Here is a 12,967-nt window from a genome sequence, read left to right as displayed (position 1 = left end):
TAAGCTGGGGAGAAAGCTCAAATAGTAGGGGAAGGTAACACAGGGGCTTGCATTTTTTTTTCTAAGCAGACTGTTTTTCCATACTTAACCAAATAACTGTACATAAATTTTAAGAACTGAAATAGTTTAGCTATATTTTAAGAACTGTTTACAGATATTTTAACAGAAACTCTTTTCAAGTGATAACATCTGTATGAACAATTGAATGCAAATATAAAACAATTGTTTGCAACACAAAATCTTTGTATGGACATAAAGGCTTTCTTTTGAGCTGGAATTCCTGCTGCGACAATTGTGTTACACTCAACGATAGTTGCAGACACTGTCAGAGAAACTGAGGAAAGGACTCCTTGCTCTTATATTTGCATGCAGAATTGAAATCATGAATATCATCTGAATAGAGTTTAAGCAATTACCACTATGGGATATCTAACACCAGATCAAAACTTTCATCTAGATTACAAAATTCATTTGGGGATGGTGGGATTCTTAGGATGCTAAATACTTGCATTATGCCTCCTAGATCAGTGGTGGCAAACCTATGGCACGCGTGCCAGAGGCGGCACTTGGAGCCCTCTCTGTGGGCACATGCACCATCGCCACAGCCCCGCCTCTTCCCACAGCCCCCTCTTCACCAGCAGCCCCCCAGAGGAGAATTGCCCCCTGGCATGGCCCACATGAAGCAGCGTAGCCAAGGGCATGGTAGTTGGGCAGCAGGAACAAGACTCTGCCCTTGAGCCCCATCGCGCGCAGATGATGCTGCGGGGCACAGGTGGACAGCGTGACCGCCATGGCGCTGCTGGGCTACCTGGGTGATTTGTGGTGGGCCGTGGAGATGGTGGGTGGCCCAATGGGCATGGCGGAGCGGGGACGGGTGGGGGGGCGGTTTATGGGCACTCGGTCTCTAAAAGGTTCGCCATCACTGTCCTAGATGCTTAGTTCATAAAAAAAAACTTGAGAAGGGAAAAAAGGGCTATAGTACCACCAAAAATCCATGCTTCCAAAGTAGCTTCACTGCCAAACTTGCTTTTGTGATGAAGCCATTGGCACCGACTTTCCTTTGTCACAATTTATAGCTGACACTTCACAACAACTTTTTTCATTGACTAGTTGCTTTTCCTCTTCAGTCTCAGCATATGGGGCTGTCTCTAATTTTATCCCTAAAATAACAGTGTTACTGGGTTAATCAAGTCTCCGCAGCACAAGTCCAATGTCTTAACCACTATATAGGTTCACTATAAGTACACTAAGCCAAAAACAAACCACATTTTGCCTTAGCATATTGTGTGAATTTAGCCAACATGTTCTAAAGCTGTTGCCTTTATATCCAGAGATTTCCAAAGAATGAAGTAACTACCAACTGATCCTAGGATAATCTGCCTAACATAATTATTAATTACAGCTGTGTTGCAAGGTCAATCTAATACATTTTGCCAACTAAGGCAAGGTAGAAAAGCAAAGGGCATTTCTCATATGTAAGCACAGGCATTTTCAAAACCTATAGATCCTAAATTGGGCATATGGAAGCTCAACATTTCTTCAGCCTTTTCAAACCCCCACAAAAAAAATAGCAATTTCCTAACAATTTACAGCTTCCCCAAAGACCGAGAAATTGGTCTTTGAGGTGATGCTTCTTTTAATGACCTGTCAACGTTTTCAAGCTGTTCACTGGTCATCCCCAAATGATTTAGTGAAACCATGCTTACAAACGATAGTGTAACACACTAGTTCAAAATATAGTCTTGCTTTGTGGTTCAGTAAATTGTGACTTGCCATTTTCGGCTTAGCAATCAATAGATCCTCAGTGAACCACCGGACGTTAAAACTTCCCCGAGAACAGCGCTACTTCTGCAAACGGCACTGTACGCATGCGCCCTATGTTCCTACTTACTCGAACCCTCTGCGCTTCGCTCCCCCTCCCTACCTCTTTTCCTGGCCTAGATTCCTGCGCATGCGTGAATCGACCCTACTTTCCCCCTGCGAGTCTCGCGAGAAGCCGGGATTTATTCCTACGTGCTGTGCCGTGCTGCTCATGGCGGCGCTGGAGCGGGGGCGCTGAGCTGTTGGGGTAAGTGAGGTTCTTTGAGAGGAAGACTAATGGCCTTTCTTGTCCTGCATCGTGGCTTCGTGGAGGACAGACGGGGATCTTGGAGTGACTTGGAACGTCTCCTGTCACAGTCCCTGGGACCAACGGTCTAGTGCGGGTGGGACCCCTCCCCCACCCACGGAGTGCCTGATGATTTGACAGCAAAAGGGAGGGAGAGGAAAAAAAAAAAGGAACGTTGCCGAGACAAGCTCACTCCCTTCACCAATCCCTCGGTTTGCCCTTAGACAGGGCCGAGAAAGAGAGAGAGAGAGACGGAAAACTAGTGGGCCCAAGCCTCGACATTACTACGCTTCCCAGTGTGCGCGACGCGTTTTGCCTTTTTTTCTCCCCCGCAGGGGCCGATGGGGGATTGAGTTTAAGGGTGCGGTGTTGGCGGCGGCGGCGGCGATGAAAAACACTCCAGTTCCCATCGTGATGCCTCTGAAAGATTACGCTACTAGGCTTGCTGGGGGATGGAGTTCTTGGTATTTTACAGTCTACGGAACGAAGTTAGCCGTGCAGACTACCTCTCCCAGCATGCAGCGTGCGGACGTGGGGAGGGGAAGGGGCGGTCAATCTTCCTTTGTGTGAGGGGGAGCGGCCGCCATTTTCCTTCTCTCCCCGTCTCTCCCCCCCCCATATCTTGTTCGGGGAGGGGAGCAAATAGTGAACACACCTCAGATACTTGGGGAAATTATCTCCGGTTGGGATAGTAGCTACTATGTAGCCAGCAACGGAATGTTCATTTCTAGATTCCACGCTATGTTTCTCAGCAGTAGCATAATTGCTGGGAGCAAGGCTTTTGCACTATAGGGATATAATCTTATCGCCCCTTAATAGCAAGAGCCACCATCTTGCTGCCTAAGGACTACATTCTGTGGCTGCACGTCTTTGTAAATCTACAGGGAGAAATGGAGTGGTAACTCACGTTTCCCTTATTTTCTTTAATGGGAATGCTGAAATAATATTTTTTTCAAAATCTTAGATTCCCACCTGAATGCTCCTAATACAATTGGACACCGTTCACTTACTGAAATTTGTAATCATTTGGTTTATTCAATTTGTGTCTGAGTGCTCACAATATAACAAGCAAGATAAAAGCAATATAATAAGAAACATAACAAAAACCAAACTATAAAAAGGAAAAAAATAACAAAATGACAAACGCAGCAGACGCCCAAACTTACCATTTAACATCCAGCATTTTAACATTCAGAGGCTTCAACCCTTTTAGCCAAGGCCTGTGAGAACAACCAAGGCTTTACGGCCTTCCAGAACAGCAGCTGGGTGGAAGCCACTAGATTTGGGGAGCTGGGAATCTAATTCCAAGAAGATTTTAATGTTACAGTAAATTATTGAGACTTTATTGCAATATACTTTTTTTAAAATGCCAAATATATTGGTAAGGACATTTTTTGTAGACAGAAAATGATAAGTACAAGTTGAAATTTGCTGCCATTTTAAAGAATAGATTTTTCTCCATTCTTGTTAATGAGTTAGTTTGTTTAACTTTGTTTCCAAGCCAGAGGTTCTAATTCTGCTGGTTTTTCCAGTGGGAAAAGTCTAATGCCCTGTTTTCAAAGTCATGTAATCTAATTACAGCTGATTCCTATGCAGCTATATTTAAAAGCGAATCCCACTGAATTCAGTGGGCCATGGTTACACCCTTATTGCACAATGCCATGGGTGATTATTCCAATGTAAACCTTACTGAATTCTATGGTAGTTAGCTCCCAAATAAGTATAGGATAATAGTTAAAGCCATTTGCTTTTGCTATCTTGCTTTATTAAAAATATATTTAATTATTCCTAATTATTCTAGGTGAAACAGACTCTTTATATTTATTCATTTATATAAAGGAATATCAAATAGCATATTTTGACTACAAATGAAAGGATATTTTGAAAAATATTTTTAAAGTAATTTAAGCTAAATATATTTGTCTTTAAAAATACTATGCCCAGAAAAACTTTTTCATATCGGCAATACTATTATTTAATTTACCTATGCAGATAGGTATAAAAACAATATACATGTGTCAGAATCAAATAATATTCTGAAGGGGAAAAGTCTGAACTTGCTCTTTTCTCTGACTGACTTGGGCTAATCCTTCAAGATCACGTGTTGTATTAGAGACTACTGAATTGAATGAAAGCTTGGCAACTGCACTGGGTGTTTACCATCAGGAGGAATATTTATAGCTGCTGAGTTGAAAAGTAAAGAATTTAAAATAGAGGCACAAGCTAGTAAGTTCAGAAAGCTCTTCTAAGGTTTTGCAGCTTTGAGAAAACTTTGGATTTGTTCATCGCATGTAGGAAGTATTTGGAAATAAATTTATATTCTGATTCTAAGACTACTTCTATGAAGTAAGAACCACTTACTTTAATTTTTCCCCAAATAAGCTTTTTTTTTCCTGAAAAAAGCACCTTTGAGATTTTGCCTTCTTCTAGAAGTTTCATTAAAAAGATCTGTCTAGCCTATGTTCCTATTCCTATACAATGTTTAAGCAATCTTGATATAGTTGTTAAGGTACTGGCTTAGAAACCAGGAAACTGAGTTCTAGTCCCATTTTAGGCATGAAAGCCTGCTCTGTGTCTTTGGGCCAATCACTTTCAGCCCAACCCACCTGACAAGATTGTTGCTATGGGGAAAATAAGAGTTAGAAATATGTTTTCCCCTTGAGTTACTTAAAAAGTAATAAAGATGGGATAAATAAAATATGAAGATGGGTACTTTTCAGTTTTAATTATTGGGATTGTTTTTAAAGGATGCTGTTCTGGCATTTCTTCAGTAACATATGAAAGCAGTTCCAGTTGGAAATGTTATCTTTCTCCCAAAATAAAGTGGACTAAGCAGAGCTGATAGAAAAAGATATAAGGCTGTTTTAAAACTGGAGGAGTCATTCCTCTTTCTTCTTTCCTGTTCCCTAGCATTTGTTTCTGATTACTTCTGTCTCCAAATTATAACCTTAAATATTTTACCTTTTCCTTTGGCTAAATGACTCAGTTGTTTCTTAACAGCATTCTGTATTACTTGCCCAGTTGATTGTTGGGTGCTCGGAAAACTCCTTTGATATTAAACATAATTTATCCTCTCCTGCATCCTGTTCTTTACATAGAGTATAAGAAAAACATACTTGCATGGAAGAGAAAATTTGTAAACAGTTTCTGAAGGGCTGCCTCTTTTAAAATATTCTTTTTCTGGGACATAGATTTTGAGAATAAAATTATCTGTAATACCATTGCCCCCTGTTTGAATATAGAATCACAGCATAAAAACTATTTTTAGGAAAACATTTTACTAGTTAAATGTATTGATAAACTTTATTTACCTATATTAAGTACAGGGATTAGGTTAAAATATATTTATATTCAGATTGCTACTTAGTTATGCTTTTTTGTAATATTTATTAGTATACATAATAGCCAATAATAGTACATTGCAGACTGAACATCAGCATTTTCAGATCAACTATTTTCTCAGAAGAAAATAGATTTACTTTTTAAAGCACTAGATGTCCCCATACTTTCTGTGCATTTGGAATTTAGAATATGAGAAGGATGCCACCATAAAGGTCTTTATTTTTCACAAAACTGCTATCACTGTAAACGTTCGAACAGAAGATACCCATTTCATAGAAAAATTACAATAGCTGGAAGATCAATAACTTGTCCAGCAACCTAAACGTGTTTATGAGTACAGAAAATGTATGCCACCACAGAAATTAATTTTGTTCATTAACTGACTGTTTTTTCTCTTCTCTTACTCTTACAACCAAGTACCTCAGTGAGAAGCCAGCCTAATACTGCCTTCTTTCTCAGAGCTCAAGGAATACTTCTGCCCCTGCTCCCTTTTTTTGTAAACAGCTTCTGAATTTTCTCTGACTATATCAGTAGCTGTCTGCAGTATTAAAATGTATGTCTTGAACTATATGTATTTATATAGAGAACCTGAGGTTTCTTCATTAGTGCTATTACCATTAATTCTGTCTTCTATTTATATTGTTACCAGTATTCTAATCTTATTATCTAGGGGAGACCTTCCCTAAAATATCCCAAGCCATTCCATGTTGCAAAACGGGGGTTCAATTTCAATCTTTTCGAAAATTTCATTTTATACTGATATTTCTAAGGCCTTCATGAACCAAACACAAGGCCCCAAACAAGACATTTTTAAAAAATAAAGTCAATCATGGTCAAGTTGTAGATGATTGTAATTAGTTGAGTGCTTTATAAAAACAGGATTGGGTATCTGCACTTACCTTGATTATTATAGATACTACATTTCTTGACTCTAGAAAATGTTTCAAATTTATAATTACTGTTTTTACCTGTTATGTTGAAAAAGTGGACATTTAAATTTCAAATAAGAAAATTGTGAACCATAATCATACTTAGTAAATAGCGAAATTCATCTAAAAATCCTGATAGTGTGATAGATGGGAATTGGCAAGACGTAAGTTAAATTCCAATTCAGTCATGAAACGTAGCATGTGACTTTGGATTAGTCATTATACATTTGCCTAATCTGCTGACATGAGTTTAAAATGAGACTTGAGAGCAATATGCCTTCAGTTTCTTGGGGTAAATGTTCTATATGAATCAGTAAAATATTTTTTTTTAATTGATTTGTATTCAGTGCATTGGCAACACTTGCTTTTAATTGAATTCCATGAAATTTGGTTAAAACACTAGTAATGTCTGAAATTCTTGTGAGGAACGTTTCTTCTCGGAGGTGGAATCATATTCATGAGGTACAGAAACATCTAAAATGTATATCATAATAAACCTGTTTATCCTTTTTCTCCTCCAGTATGAAGTGTAACAGAATAGAATTTACCACCTGAAACTGCTGCTTCAAGTTCAGATCAGGAAAGGAACACATTACATCGTAACAACAAAACAAGACCAAAGAAGAGTAAACTTTACACTGAAGACACAACACTTGATCTGAAACAAGAAGTTTGTGCCTACTCAACAGCTTCAAAAGAGCACGTCCCAACGCTGCTAGTAGTCTTTGTTTTCTTCAGTACTGTGCTGAAATTGCCCAGTGCAGCACCAGTTATTCTTTATTAGTTTGATAGATCACTTGTCTCTTGCTATTTCTTTTTTTTTTTTAACAATAGCAATCTTCAAACTTTGAAACGTGTGCTGAAACGAAGATCGGCAAATACTACTGAAAGTGCAATATTAGAATATCACTGCGAGGTTGGTCCATGTACTGTGTTCAACAGCAGTATATTTATTTCGAATTAAAAGTGCCATATAAAATGAGTTAAATAATCATTTTGTTTAAATCTTGTCTTCATTGGTCAAAATATCAAAGCATATCTAACATTTGGCTATGACGCTTGTCTTTTTAAATTATTGAAATTCCTTAGAAGTGCCATTTTGTTGTATTTGTTGAGCTAACCGTGGAATGCAGTCTTATTACTGTAACTTTCATTAAGCTTTCTGCTACTATTTTCCAGTTTCTTGCTTTTGAAATCAGTTTACTCTAATGCTATAAATCTGGATCTCAAACTTTCTTCATATCCTTCTCCCAGTTACTGGTATCGGTCAGTGAGTCTCCATTTCATAAGCTGGTAGGCTAAATGTGAATTTTCTGCTGTAAAGATATCTCATTAATAATAATCATGAGTTCAGTTACCAACCAGCTTGTGTTGTTCATTTCAGAATCCCTCTAAAAAACAAAAACCTAATGCTTTCTTAACTAGCACATCAGTCCCTTCCTGTCTAATATTCTAGGAAGCTGCCACAATGGCAGCTTTTTTTATGACACTGGATAAGTGGCAGATATACATTGACAAGGTTGTCTTGTTTGATTTTGTTATATGCAGCATTATAAAATTAAGTTGAAACAGGCGTAAAAATATGGCAAGCACCTGGAAAGAATTTGTTGAATTTTCCATGCCGTCTTCTCCCCCTACTGCATACGTTAGTGCCAACCTGGGCAATGCATCTCCAGTCGGACTGAATTTATCACCTTATGGCCAATCAGTAAGTTCTTTTGCCATATTAGCAATATTCTTAAGGGTAAAGCCAAATTAGCTCAGATGGTGTGATATAACAACCTTTGAGCAAAAGAAAAAGTGTGGCCAATTTGCAGATAGCAGAAAATACTGCTCATTTTGCAACCTGTGAGCCTTCTTTTAATCATGCCAGAGTTATGAGTAGACTAAAATATCCTTAGCTTCAGTTTTGAATCATTTCACACTCACTCCTCTTTCCCAATCATTCTTTTCATTGGTCATTGTGCCAGGCCTAGTTCCTGTTCGAGGGCAGTTGGTTACCTCTCCAGCTGTTTAAAGGCAAAGCTACCCTGGAACATAGATGTCACATCCTATGCAGATTCAAAATTTAACAGTATCCAGTTGAAAATAGGCAGTGCCCACACCTGTCAAATTTGCTTATATAAGAATTTCACCTCTTAACAAATATATTTGTTATTATTTAATCTTTTTGTATCATGGTCCTTTACAAGTACAGAAATTATGCTGGTTTTCCAGCAAGGTTTTTAAAATTGGCCAGTAATCACTAAAATGTAGTGGGGTGGTGTTTAAGTTGATAGCCTTCATTTAAGAGGTGCATTTTGGTTCTTATGTTTGGCGTATGAAAACATCGTAGAAGGGAGCAGTCTTAACATTTCTGAAGACTTGCTTTTTATTAAAAAAAAGTATAAGATAGTCATGACCCTGAAGTGTATGAGTCACCTTTCTTAGTACTTTATTTACTAATAGTTGAGAACTATTGAAACTGAACTTCCAGAAATTGTGTGTGGGGGGGGAATCTTAGCTTAGAGATAGAGCACATGAAAATGACTTTGTTTAGTCTTTGATATCTCCTGGTTAAAAACATATCTGGCAGAGGACTTGGAAAGACCTTTGCTCAGGACCATGGATGCTGCTACCAGTCAAAATACATAGCATTGGGCTAGCTTGGGCAAGGGTCTGACTTGCAGCTTCATAGTTTTAATACAAGGATCATTCTAGGATATAGGCCTTTGCCTCATTTACTGACCTAAACTTTTTAAAATGTATATTGTATATGTATGTAGAAATGTCTTATATTATGGATTTTGGCATACAAACATGATCAACAAATTTGTATGATTTAATATTGCTACTATGATACATTCACTAGTATGTAGGCCATAAATAAGTGATACAGCATTGTCCCTTGAATTCATCTATGTACAATACAATTGATATTTGCTTAATACTGTGTATAATTTGCTTAATACAGCAGTTCTACTGCTGAAGAACTGAGATTTGCTGTTAACTTGCCATTCTTCCTAAGACTAAATTCAATTAACCAAATTTAAAGTGCTTGTACCTGATATTCAGTTTCTTCTATGATTTGTCCCCTAAATTAAGGATTGAGGAAATAGGAATGGTAGTCATAGTGATGTGAAAATAGACTAGTATCTTAATTATAAATAATAAATAACTCTTCAATTACACTGTTTATCACTTACTGAAGTCTTTGAGACTTTTATTCAGATGAAAATTTTCAGTCACAACTTTCATAATAAGTATGTATTTGTTTTTGTTTGAGTTTTTTTTTTGTAGCCCAGTAAAATTAATAATGGTTCTCAAATTCATAGTTATGCTATCCCTTTAAAATGGAAAAGAAAAATAATAGATAACGAGTATATTATTTGCCATAGTGCAAGGATATTTGAAGTAGTACAGCTTTTAGTTCAATCCACTACTTGCATATATTTCTTCCCAGTGACATATGTTGGGTTTTTGAAAATATAAATAAACTAGAATATTGTTGGAAAGAAATTACTGACCTAGAAATAGAGCTTGCTCATACATTTACACTAATTCCAGAACAATATCTAAATTGACTGCTTTTGATTTCCAGCTAAGTCTCTTGAAACATGGATTTAATAGTTATTGGATATTGCTAAAGATGCGCTAATTATTGACTAGTTATACTGTGTACTATGTTATCACAGCTGTATGAGATGGAGAACCATTATACTGTGTCATCAGATCCTCTCCCCCCTCCTGCAGCTCCCCCTCCGTCTCATCCTTTACCTTTTTCTTCATCTTCTACTTCATCCGGGTCTAAAAAACCGAAGAGGACCCCTCTTTATCAGAGATCTGTAAGTCAGGGCACCTATTGACAGACATGCCATCTTAGCATGGGAATCCTTAGCATTTAACTCTTCTCTGCATACGTTCTCACTTCTAACCTCACTGGTATTAAATCTCAACAGGTTAAGGAGTATAATTCATCTATACCAATGGGCAAACTTGCTGAGTTCTCAAATGTTGCTTTCCTGTATCTGTTTTAGAAACTATGAAAGCCTGGTATTCTTATACATACGTTGATTGTATTTTCATTTTATGCATTCAAAGATGTTAAAAATTATTTTTTAACAGATGTGAACAAAATGAAAAGACTTCTGTCCTAAGCATATGCAAAAATTATTATTGTTTTTCTCCTCTAGATGATGTCAGTCATGTCATTCTGGAGGTGGTATGAACAGCTCATGCTGTTCTGGATTAAATGGGACCATTTGTCAAATATCAGGTTTTTTTTTTTCAATTCAGCAGATTAACTTCTACAAAAATCACACCATCTCTAAAATTGCCAAATGGCTTAAAGTCTGTTTGACATTTATAATAGGAAACAATAAGATGGTGCAAAAATTGTAAACAATGATTTCCATAAGAAAAAGTTGCATCTTATGATGCTATTCCTGAATTGTAAGTTATACATTTGTGGTTTTTAGTTGGATTAGTAATTTTATGTATGTATGGGAGCTTTCTGTTCTTACTTTTTGACAATAGCATTTCACATTATCACCAGTTCCTATGCTATTCGACTAAAAAAAAAATCTAAGATTTGTTTCAACTCTCCAAGGTACAGTTAATCAGAAAGTTCTATGCTTTTGAAGAGATTTACTCTTAAATATTTCTGTGTTATGGGATCTTTGCATCTGCAGCAGTTACATGCCAAATTAATCCATAGCATTGTCTGTAAAGACAACCTTCTCCTTTAAAATGAAATATTTCTAAAAAAAAACCTAAAACAATTTGATCAGTCTCAGTTGAATGAGTAATTGACTATTCATCAAATGTAGATTTCAAAGCTGCTTACATTTACAATTCTGAATACTTAATAGCTCTTTATGGTTATAGGAATGTTAGTTTGTTTTCTTAAACAGATACACAGGAAACTGCGTAAAATACAGAGGAACAGTATGCATGATTTTGGCACTGCTTTGCCTTGAACTCTTTGATTTGCATGAGATGGTTACTGTAAATATTTACAGGGAACTTCTGATACTAACCTCTTTTTGAACTTAATTTAACTTGATAGCCAAACAGATTGAAGTTTTTTTTGAAAGTGTGATTTAAAAAAAATACTATAACATGTTGATGAGAACTTAAAATTTCAAACTTTCGTTATATTCTGTGGGTTTAATAAATCTCCATGGATAGAAAAGTATTTAAATTCAGTGAACATAACAATTGGCTTTGAAATTTAATGAATATTAAGCTGCTAGCTATGTTCAGAGAGTAAATTATGGAAATTGCCTTGATATTAATTTGATTTGGAAAATGTCTTAATTGCATTTGTTAGTAACCATTGTGGCTTTGCTTTGGCAAAGTCAAATGATGTTAATGGGTAACTTGAAATTTATTTTAATATGTGTAAATGTGAAATATAAAAGCAAATAACTTTCAATGCAAAGTTATTATTTCGATGTGTTGAAAAGTATCACACAAAATCTGTTCAAATTGCTAGAAGCCTACATACTTATTTGATAATGTTTAAGCATCGGCTTTTACATTATATTTTTCCAGAATTAACAAGTAACAGTATGAAAGGAAAAGAGAATATTCTTAGAGGAACTTACACATTTCTTTTTAATTCCAGATGAGCTTTGATCCAAACCTTCTCCATAACAATGGACACAACGGGTACCCCAATGGTACTTCTGCAGGATTGCGCGAAACTGGGGTTATTGAAAAACTGCTGGCCTCCTATGGATTCATTCAGTGTTCAGAACGGCAAGCTAGACTGTTCTTCCACAGTTCACAGTATAATGGCAATCTACAGGAGCTTAAAGTAGGAGGTAATTAATTAATTAGTAGAGGGTTGTCCTTGTATGTGAGAAGGCTAATTTCTTCTAGAGACATATCTGCTACTGTAAACAATAGTGGCTGAACCATTAGCCAGATAATGGAAGTGAAATCAAATTTCAGTTCAAATGTTAATAATGAGATCAGATTAATCATATGACAGAACATCTTCTAAAAGTTATTCTTCATACTTCATGTTGGAGAGAGCATTCTAGAAAGTTTAGTTAGGGTTTCTAAGTGAGAAGATGAGAAATTGCATATTACTATCTTTCACTGTGTAGCTTCAAGAAAGTTACATATTAGGACTGCAAAGATTCAAAAGATTCAGAGGACAAAGTACGATTTAGAGCAACTTGAAAGCACAGGTTACATTTCTTGGGAACACCTTAAATGTGTCTTGAACTTGCATCTTAAATGTGTCTTGAACTTGCATCTTAAATGTGTCTTGAACTTGCATTCAGCTGTGGAGGATAGGGCATGTCATCTAGGTAGCTAGGAAGAAACACAACTGCTTGAAGTTCTGGACATATACATGTGCATTGCAACATAGGTTTTAGCCTTTGAGTCTGAATTTTGCATTATATTAGAATCATATTATGGGACATGTTGACAATAGTGAAATTTGAGATATGGTATCTCTGCTGTTTTTTGTTTTATTTTTATTTTTTTTACACTATGTAACATTTTTTTGTACACAACTTAATGTGAAACAAATTCCCTGGAATCAGAAAGTTAAAACAAATAGAGTATAGATGTTATTTTAAAAATCAAATTT

General features: G+C 36.4%; 1 protein-coding gene across 7 annotated transcripts in view; it reads left to right on the top strand.

The window, feature by feature from the left end:
- Positions 1–1,929: 1,929 nt before the first annotated feature.
- The window catches only part of CSDE1 (cold shock domain containing E1), a 37,949-nt gene continuing 26,911 nt past the window's right edge, over positions 1,930–12,967 (top strand). For 2 of the 7 annotated variants that reach the window (XM_039356947.1, XM_039356946.1), the window contains exons 1-5: positions 1,930–2,068; positions 6,900–7,294; positions 7,927–8,086; positions 10,053–10,202; positions 11,987–12,185. In XM_039356947.1, coding sequence (XP_039212881.1) covers positions 7,961–8,086; positions 10,053–10,202; positions 11,987–12,185 — 475 coding nt within the window. In that variant the 5' untranslated portion in view covers positions 1,930–2,068; positions 6,900–7,294; positions 7,927–7,960. The remainder of the gene's footprint in view (positions 2,069–6,899; positions 7,295–7,926; positions 8,087–10,052; positions 10,203–11,986; positions 12,186–12,967) is intronic. The other 5 variants (XM_039356948.1, XM_039356949.1, XM_039356953.1 and 2 more) reach the window with 5 other exon arrangements.

This window comes from Crotalus tigris, unplaced genomic scaffold (assembly GCF_016545835.1).
Source record: "Crotalus tigris isolate CLP2741 ecotype Arizona unplaced genomic scaffold, ASM1654583v1 scf7180000018838.1047803, whole genome shotgun sequence".
Taxonomy (NCBI): domain Eukaryota; kingdom Metazoa; phylum Chordata; class Lepidosauria; order Squamata; family Viperidae; genus Crotalus; species Crotalus tigris.
The sequence above is the reverse complement of the archived record's forward strand: the minus strand, read 5'-3'. Positions and strand labels throughout refer to the sequence as shown.